Consider the following 22,922-nt stretch of genomic DNA (forward strand, 5'->3'; position numbering starts at 1 on the left):
CTGTATATATTCTCAATGACAACAAAAAATAAAATAAATGATAAAAAAAGTTCAATATTCTCAACATAATACCTGGAATTATGTAAAATGACTAAAATATTAGGAATATGAGAATGACCATCCCTACCTAGCAAATGAACACTAGCAGTTAACTTTTATTTCTATTTTTATATATCATTGTGCTAAGTATTAGGGTATGTATCTAAGACAAAATGTACCAGGCATACAACAGTAAATCTGAGCTATGAAAAAACTAATGAATTATGTTTGGTATAATACTTATGAATATTTATTCACAAAAATTTTGAAGGACATAAAACCCTTGGTATTTGGGATTTTCATTCAAATAAAAATATAATTTCAGCCTACTTGTTGATAAGATTAGGTTGAGGTCTTTTTGAATCAATATAGATTTTTTTTTTAGTTCACAATTTTCAATGTTTAAAAATTGTTTCCAGCTGAGTAAGTCTTAAAACAGCTCATCTACCATGTACTTATGTGTGTAGATTTTAGAGAGTTCATTATTTAAACTTGCATTTTAATGTGTTTTATGAACTCATTGTTAAAGTCATTAAAGTCAGTTATTACTTATGCTCAGCAGGTCCATCTCAGTTCTCAGTATTTAAGCTGTTCTCACAGTTAAAATACCAAAAAGGCTTACTCAACATTATGCACCAACAGCAGGAAAAAGCATTTTTGTAATTGAAGTAACTTTCAACTTACAGATACAGCACTCTTTCAAACTCATGGAAATGCCTCCTACTCATCCTATGTATCATAAACAGGGGAATTTTCTCTTCCCACACAGAGAGAGAAAGAAATTGCCACACAGATGGCTTTTGGAGTGTGGGTGGAGAGACAGGAGAATGCTGTTCATGGCCAACAATTACCAGTCCCTCCAAAAATAGTGATTTCTCCCTTACCTGTGCATACACAATGAGAGGAAGCTGACAGTTTCTTAAAGAGCAGAAAATCCACTGCTCATTTTTATGGAATGAGAAACAGTTTTAATTCTCCTGGAATCCAGATTTCTGGGGTCCATGGAATAGGGGCGACCCACCCAAGCCATTGCCCTGAGATCTTCTTTTGAAGAAGCCTTGAGCTACCTTGTTCCTAAAGTCACCTTTGAGTAAAACAATAGCCTAGTAAGCAGCTTAGTGAAGCCTGTTTTATCTTGGGCATTGGGCTGTTTTGAAGAACTATCTATGTGCAGTCAGTTCTGAGAAACAAATTCCAGGGTCAGACTGGAAGCTGTGTTTTAGGGTAAGTTGTTATTTACCCTTTTCCATGGTAGTGTTGCAATGATGGGGTATAAGAGTCTCTGGAGGTTTTCTCATCTTCAGAACATATTTGACTCCCTAGACAAAATGTTACCCCAATTTGCAAATCGTATATTAAACAAACTTCCATCAATTTCTTTTACTGGCTTCATATGATTTTTGTTTTAACACAAACAACTTATAAAGTCTCCTTCACACACACCTTGGGTGTGTCCCCATCTGAGCAGCAGTCTTTTGTGTTTCTGCAAAGATTTGGTCTATTTCACATTTCACCAGAGAACGGAAGACAGCACAGGGGCACTGGGACCCAGAAGAAGACGGTTTGTAATTACTAGTTACCAGTACCATGGAGTTCCAGTACAAACCATTATGGACTAAGATCTGAGGTCATGGTGTCTCCAGGTCACAGACAAACCTCACATAACAGCTGAATGTGAAGTGAGCAGGACTGCCCCCATTTAAAAAACCTGTCCAATACGATCATCTGGTTTAATTAATACATACAATCTTTGATGGGCTATATATACTTAAAACATAATGGGGTCTTGAATGGACCATGTTACTACTGGCAAACACTAGTTCCCATCCCCACCAAAGTCTGCTTGTTAAAGATAAGTGCAGGGAGTTTAATTTATGCCGCACCCTGAGGAGACAATTGAAAATAAAAGCCAGCATTCACTTAAGAACTGTAATATGAGATTCTTTTCTGAAGGAACAGTCACAGAGCTTCAGAAGAGATGGTAATAACATCTCACATGCAGCCACTAGAAATGTCATCAAGTTACAAATTTATCTACTAGCCTTTTTAACTTCAAAATAACTAAAAGGGTTTCTTGGTTAGGCGGGCGAACTTTAATAGGAAACCTGTCGACATTTGCCCTTTAGGGAATTCACATTTTCTATGAACAATTAAATTCAAGGATGAACCCATATAAGATCCTCATTAGCACAATACAAAGATTAATTAAGCAATAATCTCTTTAAGGGCTGCTCATGGGTGGTTGATAACAGGTTTGTTAGATAACTTCCTGAGGCAGACTCCATGGTGGTGAAGGTTCCAGGCAGCTGGTTAACCATAGTAACGGTTTTGACAAAGCTTATTGCTGCCTTAAATTGCCCTTGATGATTTGTAACAGTTGTAATGAATTCGGAAATGTTGGGCAGAGGACAGCAGTACAGATGGGAAGAATCCGCACTTATCCACGGGGGGCCTGAGCCAGAGCGAGAATGAAGATAATAATGAGATGTGATTGCCGCCACAAGTGTAAAAACTGTACTAATGTTTTGATTTTAAAATAATTTTACTGCTATTATTTTCAATCTTTTTGTCCATTTTAATTGACATAGAAATAATAATGGAGAGAAGTCTGAAATGAAGAGTAAAAATTAACAAGGCCTAAGAAATCTCTGGATCCCCTGGGTGGTACAAAGAGTTAATGGACTCAGCTACTAACCCAAAGGTTGGTAGTTTGAGTCCACTCAGAGGTGCCTCAGAAGAAAGGCCTGGTGATCTACTTCTGAAAAATCAGCCATCAAAAATCCTACGGAACACAGCTCTACCTTAACACACACAGGGTCTCCACAGTGAGACAGAGCCCCCGCAGTGTTGCATTTAGAAATCCTATCTTCTTTGCTTGGCTTCCTCTCCCACAGTTGCATTAAAAACCGTTTCCTTTGCTGGTCTTCCACCCTGCCAGTTTTGGATTTGAATTCTGCTTTTGCTTGGAGGTTAAATGTGAGCCCCACTGCACCTGTGAGGTGTGATGAAGAATGTTGCTGATGTAAACTGTACGAACTCCCTACTTGTAAATCCATTAAAAGTAACTTGTCTGCTAGCCCTTGAGGAGCAGTCTTGGTGGCGGCAGCTCCGACTGCCTCCTTTTGCTTGTACAATGAAGTAAACGTCCCTTTCCTGTTCTCCCACCTCGGTCTCTCGTTTATTGGCCAATAGGAGTCACTCCAAGCAAAAGCCTGGGATTTCCAGCCGGTAACATCCATGAGTCAGAATTGACTATGGGCAATGGTTTTAAGAAATCTTTAAGACCTATATTTACATTTTAATATGGAGGAAAAAGCTACACTATAAGGACAAATTTCTAAATGGACTCAACTAGAATATGATCAGTTACAGTGATTCTGTCATAAACTTCTGTTATTCACTTAAATTAGTAAAAACAAACCAAAAAAAGTGCCACAAGTTGTATGACAAATTAGACCAATCTTACTCCAAACTTGATTCAATAAGTGTCTCAGTGTTCAAGTCACTGTGCTGGGAATGGGGTGGAAATGGGAATTCAAAAGATCGATTAAAAAATGGTCTCTGAAAAACAACCCAAGTATTCATCAACAGATGAATGGATATAGAAAGTGTGGTATATGCATACAATGGAATATTATTTAGCCATGAAGAGAGATGAAGTTCTGATACATGCTATGACATGTTTGAATCCTGAAAACATTATGCTGAGGGAAGTAAGTCAGACACAAACGGACAAATATTGTATGATTCCACTTATATGAAATATTTAGAATAGGAAAATGCACAGAGAAAACTTTATTAGTGGATACCAGGGACTGGGGGAGGGAGAAATGGGGAGTTAAGTAAGGGACACTGAGCTTCTGTTTAGAGGGATGGAAGACATTTGAAAATGGATAATGTTGGTGGCACAACATGGTGAATGTAAGTAATGTCACTGAATTATACACTTAAAAATGGTTCAAATGGCAAATGTTTTATTATATATATTTTAGCACAATAGAAGTTGGACTCTGAATTCATACTGTTCACAATCTGGAAATTAAGCTGGACACATATACACCCAACTACAATCTAAATATACAAGTGATAGAGACCATGATGTAATGTACAGTAGGGACATCCTGCAGTGGTAGAATTCTTGACTTCCACGCAGGAGAACCAGGTTTGATTCTTGGCCAATTCATCTTATGCATAACCCCCAACCGTCTGTCAGTGGAGGCTTGAGGGTTGCTATGATGCTTAATGGAAACTCTGGTGGTGTAGTGCTTAAGCGCTACAGCTGCTAACCAAAAGCTCAGCAGTTCGAATCCAGCAGGTGCTCCTTGGAAACCCTAATGGGGCGGCTCTACTCTGTCCCATAGGTTTGCTATGAGTTGGAATCGACAGCAACAGGTAACGATGCTTAACAGGTTTCAGTGGAGCTTCCAGACTAAGGTGGACTAGGAAGAAAGGCCTAGTGGTCCCCTTCCAAAAATCAGCCAATGAAAACCATATGGATCACAATGACCTAATCTACAGCTAATCATGGGGATGGAACAAGACCGGGTGGTGTCTTGCTCCATTGCGCATGGAGTTGCCATGAGTCGGAGACCAACTCAATGGCAGCTAACAACATAATACAAATTACGTTTTGTATGTTTTGTGGAGACAAAAACAAAAGGCCCAAAAAACAGAGAGGAGGGAACAATTAATTTGGAACAGGAGCAGAAGTAGCATTGGAACTGTAACTGAAGAGCAAGTACAAATTTAACAGGTAAAGGGGGTCACTGGAGTGAGTGGCAAGCAGATAGGTGGTACTTAAAGCAGAGGAAGCCCCATCCATCTCTTGAACCATCCTACATTTATTAAGAAACTACCATGTGGCAAAAGACTGAGAGCTTTCCCACTGAAATCAGAATGTGGCAAGGGTGCCCATGCTCATCACTTTCATTCAACAACCTATTAGAAGTCTTAGCCAGAGCAATAAGACAAGAAAAAAAATTTAAAGGTATACAGACTGGAAAACAAGTAAAATTACCTCTATTTGTGGATATGATCCTGTAAAAAACCTGTTGCCATTGAGTCGATTTTGACTCATAGCGACCTTATAAGACAGAGTAGAACTGCCCCATAGGGTTTCCAAGGAGCAGCTGGTGGATTTGAACTGTTAGCTTTTGGGTAGCAGCCAAACTCTTAACCACTACATCCCCAGGGCTCTGGTATGATCTTATATATAGAAAATCCCAAAGAATCCACAAGAAAACTTCTAGAGCTAATAGAGGAATTCAGCGAAGTTGCAGAGTACAAGGTTGACACACAAAAATCAGTTGGGTTTCTATACACCAGCAATGAGAAATCTGAAAGGGAAATTAGGGAAACAATTCTATTTACAATAGCATCTAAGAGGAAAAAATACCTAGAAATAACTCTAAACAGGAACGTGAAGGGCTTATACGATGAAATTATAGAACACTGCTGAAAGGGATTCAAGAAAACTTAAATAAATGGAAAGATGTTCCATGTTCATGCATTGGAAGACTTAATATTGTTAAGATGTCAATACTACGCAAAATAACGTATAGATTCAACACAATCCTGATAAAAATTCCAATAGCCTTCTTTACAGAAATAGAAAAACCAATCCTCAACTTCATATGGAACGGCAAGAGGCACGAAATAGCTAAAGCAATGTTGAAAGAGAAGAACAAAGTAGGAGGATTCACACTTCCTGATTTTAAACTATACTATACAGCTACAACAAGCAAAACAGCCTGTTACTTGTACAGCAGTAGACACATAGACCAATGGAACAGAATTGAGTCCAGAAAAAAAATCCGCACATCTATGGTCAACTGATTTTTGACAAGGATGCTAAGTCCAATCGATGGAGAAAGAAAATTCTTACTGGGAAAATGGGATTTCAACACGCAGAAAAATGAAACAGAATCTGTGCTTCACACCATACATGTAAACAAATTAAAAATGGTTTAAGAACTGAAATATGCAAACCAAAACCATAAAATTCTTAGAAGAACAAGAAGGGACAATGCTGTCAGGCCTAGCTTTCAACAATGGGCATCTAATACAATCACAAAAGCACAAACAGCAAAAGACAAAATAAATAGATGAGACCTCATAAAAATTAAAAACTTTTGTTCTTCAAAAGACTGTACCAAAAAAGCGAAAAGACAAGCTACCTACTGGGAGAATACCTTCAGAAGCCATATATCTGACAAGAAGGCAAGAATCTAATAACCAAAATATATATAAAACTTTGACAGCTTAACAACAAGAAGACAAATAACCTGATCATAATATGGGCAAAGAGCTTGAGTAGACATTTCATCAGAAGACATTCAACTGGCTACCAAACACATGGTAATACGCTCAGTGTCTTTACCATTACCCGTTATCTGTTGCTGTTGAGTAGACTCTGACTCATAGCAACCTGAGATGCAAATCAAAACCACAATGAGATAGCATTTCACTCCAACAAGGATGATTAAGATAAAAACACAAAAACAGAAAATGACAAATGTTGGCAAGGATGTGGGGAAATTGCTGGTGGGAATGTAAAATACTGCAGTTGTTGTGGAAATAGTGTGGCAGTTTCTTAAAAAACTTAAAATAGAACTACCATGTGACTCCTAGGTATATATCCAAAAGATCTGAAAGCAGAGACTCAAAAAGAGACCTGCACACCAATGTTCATTGTAGCACTATTCACAACAGCCAAAAGGTGGGAACAACCTAAATGCCGATCAACAGATGAATGGATAAACAAAATGTGGTACATATATACAATGGAACACTACTCAGCCAGCAGGAGAAATGAAGTCTTGATACATGCTATGGTATAGATGGAACTTGAAGACATTGTGCTGAGCAAAATATGCCAATCACAAAAGGACAAATATTATATGACTTCACTTACATAAAAAGAGAAGAAAAGGCAAAAGAATAGAAACCAAAGTTTATTAGTGGTTACCAGGGGTGGAAGGGTAATATATACCCCATATATCTATATGGGATCAAATGGTTAGTGGTGATGGAAAAATCACATTAAGTGTATGGTTGCATAGCCAATTATTTTAATTGCTGTCAATAAGTTGTATACCTGTAAAAAGTTGAATTGGCAAAAGTTGTGTGACAGGTGTATTTACAACAGTGAAAAAAAAAAAGAGTAGCTGTTGAAGCTGCTTATGTACAACCAAACACCTCATGAAATTCGGTTCTTTGGTTTGGAGACTGATGGTCATGGTTTCATGGGACAGCCCAGGTAATTGGCCTAATGACGTGTTTAGTTGTTGTGTAGTGCCTGCAGTCTTAAAAGCTTGCAAGTGGCCATCTAAGGCACAACAATTAGTCCCTATTCACAGAGGAAGAAGGAGGGTCAGAAACAGAAGAAGGACATGGAATGTGTGGCTCATTGCCTCCATGAACAACTGCATCCTTTGCCAAGAGACCAGAAAAACTGGACGGTGTCCAGCTACCATTACTTAACATTTTGATCAAAGGTTCCATAGAAGGATCCTGATCAAAAGGGGGAAAATGCAGAACAGAATTTCAAATTCTCACAGACTCTAGACTTTCTGGAGCCATGGAAGGTGTATGAACTCCTGAAACTATTCCCCTGAGATAATCTTTGAAACTTAAACCAAAATATCACCTGAAGGCATCTTAAAACAGAACATTAGTTTCAAAAAGGCCTGCCTTGAGCATTATACTCTTTTTTAAGAACTATATATATAGGATCAAATTGACAACAGCAACTCGAAAGATCAGACAGGAACCTTAGGGGTCAGCGACTTTACGTTAATGAGGGACACACAACCCCAAAAAGGAGGGTGAGCATGGTTGCACAACTCGAGGAATGTAATCAACATCACTAAGTTGTACACGTACAAACTGTTGAATTGCTGTATGTTTTGCCGTGTATATTCTCAACAACAGTAACATATGAAATTTAGGGGGAAAAAAACTACCACATGGTAGGTACTGTGGCCTACACTGGACACACAAAGATGGGTAAGACAATACTCAAGATGTTCAGTCAACTAGGAAAGCTTAGAGTCTCAAAGGTGAACGAGGACACAGAGCAACAAAGGTCTGCTGTGTGTAGAACAAAGACAAGTTGTGATGGGACACAGAGAGAGCTGGCAAGAAGGTAGACTGCGTGAGATTCACAGATCAGGTGATGCATATGGACTTTGTTCCAAGGAAAACATGAAGCATTCAGAAATTTAAGCATATTAGTGACAGAAAAAGTCCTGAAAACTTAAAACAAGCAGCAACCCAATCCTCTCACTTCACAGGTTGAGAAACTGACACTCAGAGAGGATAAATGTCATGCTATCTTGTTACATTTATGTAACTTGGCAGTGGCAGGACCACAGCTAGAAACAAGGTTGGTTTCAACTGTATTTTAGGATGATTTAGAAAGACTATTCTGGGGCAGTGTGAAGAATTAGGAAAATGGGGTGAGAGGATGATGTAAGAGAAGCATCAGCAGCCAGGCGGCCTGTTGAATGGTCGCTTTTTGCATAAACACCTGATGTCTGGAACCTAACCGTGTCCATAAGGGAGGAGTGAGTGTTTGTGTATATATCTATATACTGCACATACAGATATATACACATACGTACATACATATGCACACACGTATGTGTATAATCTACATTAATATCAAGAGGAAATCCTGACCCAGAAGTCCTGCCCTGTATTAAACTTTGTGATGGAAGAGGAAGATCAAGCATTAAAGGATTTCCTTAGTCAGAATCTTGCCCTATTTCTTCCTCTCACTACACTTTTTCCTATTCTGTACTCCAAAAGCTGCTCTCGGCTTCTAACAAGTAAACTGACACAGCTCTGACAAGTCTCTGAGCTCCTGCACAAAATCCTATCATCCTCTACCACCTGTTACCTGACAGATGGAGGCCAAGGTACAGTGGTTTGCGCAAGGCCGCACCGCCAGCTTGTGGCAGAAGTGGGATTAGAATCCAGGTCTCTGGACAATTAGTCAGTTTCAAGAGATTACTATCAACAAGCCTGAACAAGTACCAGGGTTTCTGTTTACTACTGAAATTGTGGAAGACACTATTGATTGGCAAACTCAACACATATATCCAATCCTCATCCCCTGGTCATTTCTAATAAAGAGGCTAAACCAAAAAAACCCAAACCCAGTGCCATCGAGTTGATTTCGACTCATAGAGACCCTATAGAGGCTAGTGAAGTCACTCAATTTCCCAGTCTCCTTTACTTTTTTTTTTAATGTGACACAGTCAGAATTGTGGCAAAGAGCATGTAAACAGAGTATGACTCCTGCCTATCAGGATGACATCAAACAGATGCACTAACCTTTTGCTTATTTGATCTATATTGATATAACCCCAAGTGTTAATTCATTATGGGTGAAAGTTCATCTAAGACAGAATGCATCCTGATGGAACTATACAAGCCAAGAGCTAAAGTAACCATTGGATTAAATTTCAGTTTGGAGAGGACTCCAATAGGAACATGGCTGCCTAAATCAATATTCTCCACTCTATCTATAAATTGTACACAAGCAACAGAGACTAAAAAATTCCATAAATTTTATTTCCAGTGAAACTAGGAGACAATCTTCAGATGTCGAAATAGAAGTACTGCCAAAAGAGCTGAAATTTAGCAGAAGTAATGCGGGGTTTCAGAAAGTGAGGAGAAGTGCAGAGAGTAAGGAGGGACCCACAGTGGCAGATGTCATGAAGTCCAGCAAAGAACACTCTTTTTGAGTGGGAGGGGTTCCCCCCAACATGTAAAAGCTGATTGTTTCTAAAAACCAATGAGGGAACTAGGGAGCACACAACTGGCTACAGAAGCCCTCCTGGACCTGTTTTGATTCAGAGAGGCAGCAGGGCTACACAAGGCATCAAAGGAAGGAGCTACATTTACATGAGGCAGCTTGCCTCTGGCATCAGCAGAATACGAACGACTATGAAGCCTGGAAGGCTACCATATCCTTTCCTGTCCCTGACCCCAATCCTGTATTTCCTGTACACAAGTGGTACTCCAAATCATTCAATACTAAATAATCAAGGAAAAGGGACTGTCACAAGATTGATGAAAAGACACTGTATAAGAAAAAATCAGCAAAATGTAAATGATATTTACCCCCTGAAAAATTTTGCAATACAACAGATGAAAATATTCCACCATAAATATCAAAATTTAATGACTCCATGAAACAAAATGCAAGAAGTCAGGGAAAAGATGATGAGGTAACAGCAGGAAAAAAACCCGTAAGCTCAGGAAAGAAGTACTTAAACACTGTGGGAAACCAGGAAAGAGACATAGGGAATAAAATGGAGAAATATAATGAAATGGAAATAAAGAAAAAGACTTAAACTTACTCTTTTGTGAACAGGAGACTAGGTGATTCAGACCAATCCTCACACTGAGAACTAGAGAAGTTGCACAAAATACTTTTTTTTTTTTTTTTTAATGTCTGCTTGAACATTGGAGAGCAGATTGACATGGCAAGATTCAGGAGGAGATGGAAATGCAGAGGTGAACCTGGCATCTGGGGCCAATTTTACCCGGGGCACATGACAATCTGTAACGGAGGCTGAAATGTCCTCTTGGGGAAGGTGGAAAACATTGGAGTACGGGTACACCAAAAGTGGAGGCTCTTGTAGAGCTTGCACTTTGGGTCTAGACTCCAAGGGCTGAACCACGGTAAGGATGGTGACCTGGAAGTGCCCATACATAAACTGCTGCCCAGACTCAGGTAATTTGGATGGCCCAGATCTCAGTTCCTAAAACTGTATTTAGGTGTCCTCGGTTTGACAGTGACCCCAGGAACTTACAAGAAGCAAACAAAACTTGGCCTGCCCTAAATTAATCTAGTAATTTGCATTTATTCTAAAAAGGAAATGTTATATTAGCACAGTAAATCAACAATCAGCACCACTTGCCATACACAGAAAGTAACTATAACATTAAATATAAAACAATTAAAACAAAAAAGGCTCCCCCTGTGTACCACTTTGGCAAACACCTCCCAAATACCCCATAAGGTTTTGCTAAGGTCTAGACCTGCACTGTTCAAAACGGTAGCCACTAGGCACACAGTTACTTTAATTAGTGTTAAACAAAATTTTAAAAACTCAGTCCCTTAGTTGCGCTAACCACATTCACGTGCTCAAAAGCCCTTCGCAGCTATGGCTATTTTATTGGACAGAACAGATATAAAACATGTCCATCACCAAAAACAGTTGTTAGACAGTGCTGTTCTAGACTCCCTCTCTAGCATTCCCATCCTCCCCCCGCCCCCAATGCTGAAGCCACACCAGTCCTTCAGTTTTTGGAATGCGCTCTTTTCCTAGTTCAAGCTTTTGCATGTTCCAGTTCCTCTAAAATGCTCTTCCTCACTCTTTGCCCTGCTAGTTACTTTTCATTTTTTAGATCTCATCATATACACAAGACCTTCCCTGACCATCAATCTAAAACAGCACCCCACTACCAACCTGCACTCTACTATTCTTCATCTCAGCCCTCTGGCTTTTTCTTTCATTGCAATTATTACAATTTACAAGTATTTTATTCATGTGTGTGTTTATTTCCCATCTTTGCAGAGCTACTTCAACTGTGTTTGTCACAACCAAAAGAGCTTTAGTTTGGAAAAGAATGTGACTAAGTTATTCAAAACGACAAGGCCCACAAAGATGCACACCAAGGCAACACAGAACTATTATACTACATAAATATAGAATCAGCTTCCCTTGCCCATTAGTTTCGCCATTTTCAAAATACTTTAAGTGGAAAGATCAACAAAACTAATGAAAAAAGGAAGTTTATATAGTTTAATGGTAATAAAGTCCAAGTACAATTTAAATAACAGCATTTAGCTATGAAAAATACATAAAACAGAATACTCCTTCAAAGCAGGTGAAATAAAGTTGAATTAGATCTTTTTAAATAACAAGCTGAGGCTCAGCCAGCAACTCTTCCGAGGTTTACAAGCACCATGAACAATTCAGATACTCTATACCTTAATCTTTACAAACCTGGACAGTCAGGAATAATGCTGAACATGCTTCTGATGCCACAAATGTTCAAGTTAATACGGATGTCATAAAACCTGTGTGTTGCAGTGATGGGCTAGGATGGGGAAGACCACCTTTATTGACTGATCAAAGTAAAGGGAAGTGACAAGACTGACTTTTTCAATATATTAAGTTACTACTTGGGTATACTTAACAAATCTTAAGGAAACCTACAAATCCAGCTCTTCTAAGTTAGTACAACACTTCTTTACTAAATAGTAAGGAGAGCTGCCAAAAAAAGAAAAAATCAAAACAGCTGAATCAATTATCTAATTATAATGGTTAACTCTCATGTTTTTGGATTGCAGACATTTTCTTGCCCCTTCCCTATTCCAACAACTCCATATTACCAGTCGCTGGAGTACAGCTGTGCAATTATGGCAAATGGACAAACCTGATCCACCAGCTAGGAGAAAGAAGAGCTGTAACTACTAGCAAATAAGTTATGGACTGGAAGAAGATGTTTTCAGGAACACTGGTTTAGTTGAGACTTTAATTATCGTCCAAGAGTTTTTATGAAAAATTTGGTAGAAAGATTTGCTTTAGAAGAACTGTATAGTTAAGTGGTAATACTGAGAATGGTTGAATAAAAAAAAAAAAAATTATGAGACTTAACAGTACATTCTCACTGGGAACACAAAGCCCTGCATACTGTGACCAAGCAAGGAGTAGTTGTAAAAATTTCTTTCAAAATATAACAAAAAGATATTCAAAACTAAAAAGACATCGGAGTTAACTACAGGCAGAATGAACTCCAAAATTTTCATTCCATAACTAACTTGTGAAATTTTCCTAGTTTATGGGCAAAAAAGGAAGGTCACATTCTACAATTCTGGGAACCAGGATTACAAGTTTTAGGACTTTAAATCTTTATGCTACAGCGAGCAATATTATCCACTAGAATCAGGAAGCAGTTTCCTAAGAGGTCATTAAAGAATTTTGTCTTTTATTTTTTCTTCATTCAAAACATTTAGTAAAGGTAAACCAGGAAACGGACATCAGGAAAATTTGATTCCTTTTTTTTTGTTGTTTGCTCTTTCGGCAATTTTCGTACACATGCTTTCAAAGTCATTCTAAAATAAGACCACTTCCTTTGCTGGTTAAGTATCTTGCACAAATTAACTGTACCGTGAATGTCTGTTGAAATGAACAGAAACTTTATACCAGTGACATTACGCCTACCCGTAGAAAAAAGTAAACAAGGCTACTGAGACAAATAACATAAGACTACGGTTTTAACAAAAACCTGTGAGAGGTACTGATCAAATTATAATTCTGATTGGTTTCCTTTATTTTTATTATTATTGCCTGCCCACAAAATCTGTAGTGTGGAGTAAATTTCAAACCCTTGTTAAGAGTCCATTTCATGAGTTAAATATGTACATATAGATGAAAGCTGGGATACTGCAATTTTTAAAAAGCAAATCTGTTTTACATATTACAGGCTGGAAGCAGTTTAATGTAATCAAACATTTTTATGGTGAAGAAGATTAAAATAGGCTTTTACATATTTAACAGCTTTTTTTTTTTTTATGATATAATACACTTCATATCAAAGACTATAGCTCTGAAAAATGATGGGATTTTAAAGCTCAGATTAAATAGGAAAGTCCAGTACAAATTTAAATACAATACTTAGAGCTATATAATTTTAACTAGGAAAATGTGTTTGTTTCAAGTATTACCGAACTACAGCTGAAGCACATCCTCACTCCCACCACGTTATTTACAGCGGTCCAGAGTGACAGAGCAGTAAGACATTTAAAGCATGAAATGTACTGCTGACGACAAATGTTTCAGAACATCAGGAATAGGGTTATTGAAGAGCCAGTAAATCTAGAACAAGGAAAGGGAAGGTGCATTTATTAAAAAAAAAAAAAAAAGTAGACAGTCTCTGATACAAAAAAATTATAATCCAAATACACCCAATATACACTGTAACGATACACATTAAAATAAAAAAAGACGCATTAAGTAATTTTTTATAACCTTTCAAAGGGACAAAAAGCATTTTGGTTCCCTCCCTGCTGCTGGACATGGCCCACAGCACCTGCTAGGCCAGCATTCCATGTCCTGCACACTGCGTGCGGTCCGGCACAGAGCGTGCGTGCGGCCGCTTCTGTACGGGCGATTCAGAACATCAATCAGTGGCTCCATTTCACAGAGAATACTTGTAGGCTGGAAGAGCAGTGACAACCATTTTCAAAATCTTCTGTTTTAACAAGAGGTGCAGAACTACTAAATCTAGGTGCTTTCACATTATTTTGTATGAGTATCAAGTACTTGTAAAAATTAATGTAAAATCTTAAGTTAGCCCAAACTAGTTCTTCTCCACTTTTTAGCATGGCTGATAAATCTCTTCTGCCTTTGTCACTAATGATGCTTGTCAAACCAAAGAGCTCTGAAACAGAATATGCACTGCGGAAGGAAGACAGTACCAAAATGTCATACTAAGTTTCCGTCTTAAGACACACACACTTCCTGTTGGATACTGGACTGTGAAAGTTTATTATCTTCAGTCTTTTCATGCCCTGGGCCATGGCAAGTAGTCTTCCGTTTAAATAGCCTCAGACTCAATCGTAATAATTCATTGTCTACCACTGGAGCATTTGTGTAAGCTTGTTTCATAGTGCCCTATTTGGAGAAAACAAACAGAAGATGTACATTTATCAGTCCACAGTGGGAAAGACAGGCAGGTTAATCTCTAACAAAAATATTGTGTTATACCAGTGACATTAAGCCACCTTTAGAGAAAAGGAAACAAGGCTACCAAGACAAGTAACGTAAGATTACAGTTTTAACAAAAACCTGTGACAAGAAATGATCAAATCATAATTTGATTGGTTTCCTTTATTTTTATTATTGTCTACTCACAAATTCATGGAGTTAGAATACTTAATTTTGGAAATGGATATTAAATTAGCTTTACCAGGTTTAAAACCAAAATAATCTCAGAAAAGAAAGCTTTCGAGGACACTTATTCTAACTGCTTTCATGAAAAAGGAATCCTCTAAACAAGCCCTGATGGATAACCCCTCAGTTTTTACTTCATCATTTTTAATGACAAAACAAACACACCGCATATTCTACTGTTGAATGGTACTATTTCTTCATGTGTTGAAATAAAATCTCTTTTCTGGAGCTACACTCTAATTCAATCTTTTCTTTTACATTACAACCTTTCAATTCTCTAAAGAGAAACCCCAAGACGTCCTTCCTCATAGTTTTTTCTTTTGTAAGCTAAACATTCCAAAATACAGACTCTAGAAGTGAACAAATATTCTAGAAGACAGCTGATCAATGCAGTATACTAAGGAACTACTTCCTCCTTTGTACTAAAAATTGTCGCTCTATTATTGTAGCTTAAAGCTACATTAGTGTTTTTTGGCAGTTCTTGTCATAAAATTTTGTTAAATGTTTTCCAGCAATGTGCATAATGAAATAAGGGTAATGTATTAATACTCCAACATTCTATTTGTCTTATTTTCCAGGATTCTCAAAAATAAATGATCCATGATCACATCTGCATTCTTAATAAAAAATATTCTACTTTCCTATGTACAGATTCATCCAACCCCCACCACAATCAGGATAGAGCAGTTTCACGTACCTCCCCCCACCCAAGCCACCCCACAAAAAGAAAAACTCTCTCTGCTGCCCCTTTGCACCCACACCTTCTCCTGAACTCTAATTTGTGGCAACCACTGACATATTCTCTGTTGCTACAGTTCTGCCTTTTCCAGAATGTCTTATTAATGGAATTATATGTATATACAACCTTAAGACAAGCTTTTCACTTAGCACAATGCCTCTGAGGCTCATCCACAGTGAGTGTACAGATGTGTTACTTTTACCGATAATTAGTAATCTGTTGTAGGGATGTGCCAGTTTGTGAAAAACATGGGGGCTGTTTCCAGTTTTTGGAGATTATGAACAGAATTGCTATGAGCATTTGTGTATAGGCTGTCATATGAATGTCACTTTCCTAAGGTAAATATTTAGGGATGGAATTGCTAGGTCATAAACTATACATTTAACTTTGTAAGAAACGACCAAACTGTTTTTCAAAGTGGCTCTACTATTTTGCATCCTCACCAGTAACAAACGACAGTTCTAGCTGCTCTGCATCCTCATCAACACTTGATATTGTCAATTCTTTTCATTGTTTGTGTCTTAGCTATTGTAATAAAAAAAAAATTTTTTTTTTTTGCAGTTAGGTAAAAATACCTCATTGTGGTTTTAATTTGCATTTCCCTAATGGCTAATCATGTTAAAAATCTTTTCACATGTGTATTAACAGTCCATACGTCTCTTGGTTAAAATGTCTCTCGAAGTCTTTTGCTTGTTTCCTTTTGATAAGTTTTGAGAGTTCATCACTTCATTCCAAGTGTTGAAGCTCAATTACCTCAAAGTAAAAACTTTAACTTAAAAAACAAACAAACTTTCACCACCACTCCCAAAACAGTCAAATTTGTGTGGGTCTATTTCTGGACACTATTCTGTCCACTGATCTAAATATGTATTCCTTTACCAATGCCATGCTATCTTGAAACTGTAGCTTTATATAAGTTTTAAAATCGAGTAGTTGTGTCCTCCAACTTCATTCTTTTTAAAAATTGTTTTTGCTATTCTAATTCCTTTGACTTTCCAGGTAAATTTTGGAATTAGGTTTTTTTATATCTACATAGGAAACCCTGGTGGCGTAGTGCTTAAGAGCTACAGCTGTTAACCAAAAGGGCAGCAGTTTGAATCCACCAAGCGCTCCTTGGGAACCCTATGGGTAGTTCTACTCTGTCCTATAGGGTCGCTATGATATCTACATTAATTACTGTTGGGATCTATTACAGATAGAATTACATTATAAGTGTAGATCAATATGGAAAGAATTATAGTCTTAACTGTATTGGGTCTTCAATCCCATGAACACAGTATGCCTCTCAATTTATTCAGGTCTTTTTTTTTTTTCATTTTTTTCATCAGTATTTTGTAGTTTTTGACATACAGATCCTGCACATGTTTTGTCAGATTTATACCGAAGTGTCTTCACATTTTTAAAGCTACTGTAAAGGGTATTTCATAATTGTTTTATAAATTGTGGTTCCCAGATTTCATTGCTAGTATATATAAATGCAAGTAATTTTTGTATGTTAACCCTGTGGCATTGCTAAACTCACTTATTAGTTCCAGGAGCTTTGGTGTATGTTTTTTGTCAACTCCTTGAAATTTTTAGACAATCAAGTTGTCTGCAAATAAAGACAGTTTTATTTCTTTCTTTCCAATCTTTTATTTCTATTTCTTGCCTTATTGAACTGGCTAGAATTTCCAGTATGATGCTGAATAGGGGTAGCGTGCATGGACATCCTTGCTTTGTTTCTGATCTCAGGGGGAAAGCATTCAAACTTTCACCGTTATGTACAATGTTAGCTGTAGGGAGTTTTGCAGATGCCCTTTATAAATAATTCTAGTTTGAAAATTATTACTACAAAGGAATGTTGTATCACATCTATTGATATCATCACGTGTTTTTTCTTCTTTGGTCTGTTAATACAGCAAATTACATCATTTAGTTTTCAAATATCGAACCAGCCTTTTTTTTCAATCCTAGGATAAACCACACTTCATTGTGCTGTATTATTCTTTTTATTCATTACTGGATTTGATTTCCTGATATTTTGTTGAGGATTTTTAAGGCCATGTTCAGGAGAATTGGTCTGCAGTGTTCTTTTCTTGTGATGTCTTTGCCTGGTTTTGGCAACAGAGTAATGCTAGTCTCATAAAATGAGTTCGGAAAGTATTCCTTCCTCTCAGATTTTCTAGAAGAAATTGTGTAAAACTGTTGCCATTTCTTCTTTAAATGTTTGGTAGATATTGCCAGTGAAACTATTTGAGACTGGAAATTTCTTTTTCAGAAGGTTTTAAACTACAAATTCAATTTTTAAAAAATAGATATATGAGTCTATTTGGGTTTTACCTATTAGTTCTTGAGTAAGTTTTGGTAGTTTGGGGCTTTATAGAAATTATCTATTTCATCTTGATTGTCCTATCAATATGAATAAAGTTGTTCATAGTATTCCCTTATTATTTTTTTAGGGTCTGTGGTATCTGTAGTGGTCTGATATTCTCTTTCATTCCAATATTGGTTAAGTTGTGTTTTATTTTTTTTGTTTCTCAGTTTAGCTAATAGTGTATCAATTTTATTCACCTTTTAAAGAGCCAATTTTCAGTTTCATTGACTTTCTCTAATATTTTTCTACTTCCAATTTCACTGATTTCTGCTACTATTTCCTTCTTTCTGTTTGCTAAGGGTTTTGTAGATTCTTTTAATGTCATAATACTAAAATGAGATTTAAACTCATTTAAAGCAGCTAAGTAGTCTCTCTTAGTAACCTTCACTTATCTTGCCTTATGGAGCCCTGGTGGTGGAGTGGTTAAGCACTTGGCTGCTAACCAAGAGGTCTGCAGTTTAAATCCACCAGCTGCTCTTTGGAAACCCTATGGGGCAGTTCTACTCTGTTCTATCTGGTCACTATGATTCGGAATCCACTCAATGGCAATGGGTTTTATCTTGCTTTATAATAAGTACTGTATTTTTATGCAAATAATACCCACTTCCTACATTTGTTTGCCAACAGTTCCCTCCCTCTGTGAGGTAAGCATGCTATCTAATTTGTATTTTGCAGCAACATGAAAAAAAATGGCATAATGGGACTTATAAAAATACCTCGTAAGGGGAGGGAGCAGTTGTCAAACAAATGTAGAAGGTGTGCATTATTTGTGTAAACATACAGTAGTATAATTTATATACTTTAAAAATCATTCTCCTAAAGACAGAAGGTAATGCCAGTATAGGTGTTCAGTGGTTTTCTACTTTCTGTCATCTGATGCGTCTGCCACTTGTTCCAATGAATGGTCCTCTTTTCTTTTATAGTCATATATAATTTCAAGGATTTTGGGTTTCTTTTAGCATTTTTAATGAGGCTTTCTAGCATATGAAATTAATTTTCTTTAGTTGTGTCTCCTTCCTTTCAGTTTTTGTGTTATTTTTAACATGAGTAATCAGAAAGCTCACAATGTTTTCTTTAAACAGTTCATTTATTAAAGATATTTACAATGTGCCAGGTGCTGTGTTAGTGGTCTATGCTCTGTACTGAAGGATTACATAGTTCTAAACAATAGTTCTCAATGGGGAATTTGCAGGGCTGTTTTTGGCTGTCATAATTTTTGAGAGGGCTCTACAGCATACTGAAGGCAGGAACCATGGAACATTACAGAATAATGTTTTATGAAAAAAAAAAAAAGGGCAGGATTCTGATGAGATTGCAAATAATACAATATTTCTCAACTGGGGTTCTTACCTGAACCACAGAACTCAGAAAATGATTTGAGTGGCTATTTTTCAATTTAATACCAAGGATGGTAGTAATTAATACCATTCTAAACTCACAGAAGAGAAGTTAATTCATTACCTACAATGGATGGTTATGGCATTAGGGTTTCATTCTCTGAAAGATACTTCCAGTTGAGAAAGGTTGGAGAAGATATGGGCACCTAAGCAACAGAATAGAGAGAAGCATATACTGAAATGGGAGAAGCCCTGGTGGTGCAATAGTTAAGTGCTCAGACGCTAACTGAAAGGTCGGCATTTTGTACCCACCCAGAGGCTCCGTGGGAGAAGAGACCTGGTGGCTTGCTGCCATAAACATTACAGCCTAGGAAACCCTATGGGGCAGTTCTACTCTGTCATATGGGTCGCTATGAGTCAGGATCAATTCAACAGCACACAACAACAACAACAGCATATACTGAAACAGGAGTGCAAAGGAGAAAACTGTCAGAATTAATTTTGAGCCAGGCTTTCGTGCAGGAAAAATGTGGTGATTATACAGTTAAGACATGATTTTTTAAAAGTCTCCTGTTCCTTCTAACAGTTTCCATTTAATTCTCTGGAGATTAGTTCATCCGTTTCTTTTTCAGAAATTTAATTTTCTCCCTAAATCTAAACATGTTTCTTTAACGAAGTATCCTTTTCTTTAGCAATGCTATAAATGCAAAAATAGTCCCAGGTTTTCCAAATAAAAAGCTAATAAAAATGAAAACATCATCAAATTGTCAAATAAAGATGGCCCTGGGACACAAATTAAAACAAAGTAAAATAAGAAACAATTTTTAAAATTATTTTAAAGTAATATTCAAAGAGGAATCAATATGTATCATTTATTCAGTCAATATCCCTCTAGCTTTTTGGGACCAACTCTTTCCTGTCACACTGCCCACACCCCCTCCTCCCCGTCCCCAAATGAAAATCTCAGCTGCTCCACTTAAAAAGGCCTCAGAAGTTTTCAATTTCTCATTATCAGATCTTTCAATTCTAGATGCATTTCTATTTCTCTTACTTTTCAATTACCTTTATTCTTCTCAAGTAAATGTTAACATTACCACCACTATATTCATTTATTTTCCTCTCCTCCAACTTCACATTTTCTCAGAAACACTACTCCTATAAACATCCTCCTCCTCTGTCTGGTAAATTTCTTCTTGATTTTCAATTTAACAGAATTTACAACATGCTTTCTTACCTAAACAAGCTTTTCACACATATTTCAGAGAAATAGGGTATTTTGAATTTTACACATCAAGTTTTGAATAACCAATAATTTTTCAAAACAAATATTCATTAATACTATTGAAGTAAAATGACAAGTATAATAAAAATCTTAACACTTCTTTCTTTTATATATATAAAAGACTAGAAAACCAAACTCATAAAAACAGATAATAATATCTTAGTCTCACTTTAAAGCAATTAAATGAAAAATAAACCATTCATACCACTGAATAAACATTTTATATTTCTTCCAAGGAAAAACAGTACCTTTTCATTTTTAACAAGTTGCTTACGAATTGCAGAATCCCGTCTGAAGCATAATGCTTTACAACATGGTCCAAGATTACTGAGAAGACTTGCTCTTTCTTCTTTCCGTAGTAATGCAGCCATGTTGAGAGCTCCCAATTCATTTTCAAAAAGGCTGTCTGCATCTTTCAATAAAAATGAATATGAATTAAGTTTTCCTAAGATAGGAAGCAAAGCATTACCAACTGCTTAGTTGAACATTCTACAAAGTCTATATTAAAGTTAGCAATATCGGAAGGCACCAAATTACCTGGGAAGGACCTTCAACATATAGTTGTTAGTATCAAATGAAATAAATATTCTGAGAGGCACTTTACATTTGTCAAAGATAGAAAAAAAGACTTGGAACAGAGAATTAGACAGTGATTACTGACTATGAGAAGAAAAGTTCGAGTTAAGAATGGGTGATATAAAATTCAGTATACTGCTTACTACCAATTCCTTCTTAAAGCTCTAGATTTTAGGACTTTATTGTATAGCAGGAATCAAATGTAATAATATTCAAAACTGTGACCTCTAAAAAATTCACTTAAGTCAGAAATATGATTAGATGTTCATAAGACAATCTGCACATTCTCTCCCAGCTGGGACAATGCATGGAATTAAACTCAGACTTAAGTTACAACATGCAAGGTAGACAGCAAACACTTAAACTTTATAAAAATTAAGATATTTGATAAAAATAAAGATATTGGGTTAAGAACAGAGAAAAAGGAAGTAAAAACAGAACAGATCCAGTCAGTAGTCCAAATAAGTAACAGAAAGAGGAGTGACTTCAAAGTTAGCATTTTAAGAGTTAGCAGAGTATCAAAGGTACCAGGCACTGCATCTACTCAAACATGTTCAAAGAGGTCCTGTTAAAGCCCACAAAGGAAAGCAGTAAAAAACACTCAGGCAAAAACAAAGCAGATGCATCTGATTGAGAAATGAACAGAACTGGATTACATCATTTCAATTTTCTGAACTGCAAGGCACAACTAGTGAGATTAGATAATTAACAAGAAACTAATCTCGTGTCATATACCTAGTCATCTGGTGTATGATGTAAGAAAAGTATACGCATATGTAAAGAAAAACTCAAAACAAAATCTTAAAGTAATCAAGCTGATGTAAAGTATAAATCTTTTTACTATAAACTACTTTGTACACACAGCAGCTATGAGGCATGAAAGGAGCCCTGGTGGTGCAATATAAACTTAAACATATGGGTAACTATGAGTTGGAATTGCCTAGATGGCAACAGGTTTAGTATTTTAGATTTTAAGCACAAGTAAAGCAAACACACAAAGATAACTACAAAAGTGTTATTCAAAAGAACTTAAACACACCACAATCAGAAAACCTAAACAAAAGCCATAAACCACCACCCATCTGTCAGTTTGTCATACTGTGGTGGCTTACATGTTGCTATGATGCTGGAAGCTATGCCACTGGTATTTCAAATACCTGCAGGGTCACCCATGGTGGACAGGTTTCAGCTGACCTTCCAAAACAGAATGACTAGGAAAAGGACATGGAGGTATGTATATTTCTTTAAAAAATGGCCAGTAAAAACCTTATGGAGTAGCTGTGGAACACTGAGATAGTACAAGAAGATGAGCTCCTTAGGTCCAGAGACACCCAAAGTACGACTGGGGAAAAGCTGCCTCCTCAAAGTAGGGTTGGCTTTAATGACAATGGGCGGACTCAAGCTTTCAGGACCTTCATGTGCTGAGATGGCATGATTCGAGAACAAACAACTGCAAACATCCATTAATAATCGGAACACGGAATGTACGAAGTATGAATCCAGGAAAACTGGAAGTTGTCAAAAATGAAATGGAATGCATAAAGACCGATATCCTAGGCATTAATGAGCTGCAATGGATTGGTATTGGTCATTCTGAATCGGACAATCATATGGTCTA

At 36.9% G+C, this 22,922-nt stretch overlaps 1 protein-coding gene across 3 annotated transcripts in view; it reads right to left on the minus strand.

Moving 5' to 3' along the window:
- Positions 1-393: 393 nt before the first annotated feature.
- ZC3H13 (zinc finger CCCH-type containing 13) overlaps positions 394-22,922 on the minus strand; it is a 137,320-nt gene continuing 114,791 nt past the window's right edge. Inside the window, exons 13-14 of one of the 3 annotated variants that reach the window (XM_023551294.2) lie at positions 20,977-21,140; positions 394-14,738 (exon numbers count right to left, since the gene is read on the minus strand). In XM_023551294.2, coding sequence (XP_023407062.1) covers positions 14,568-14,738; positions 20,977-21,140 — 335 coding nt within the window. In that variant the 3' untranslated portion in view covers positions 394-14,567. The remainder of the gene's footprint in view (positions 14,739-20,976; positions 21,141-22,922) is intronic. The other 2 variants (XM_023551293.2, XM_023551292.2) reach the window with 2 other exon arrangements.

The sequence above is a fragment of the Loxodonta africana genome, chromosome 17 (genome assembly GCF_030014295.1).
Source record: "Loxodonta africana isolate mLoxAfr1 chromosome 17, mLoxAfr1.hap2, whole genome shotgun sequence".
Classification (NCBI taxonomy): Eukaryota; Metazoa; Chordata; class Mammalia; order Proboscidea; family Elephantidae; genus Loxodonta; species Loxodonta africana.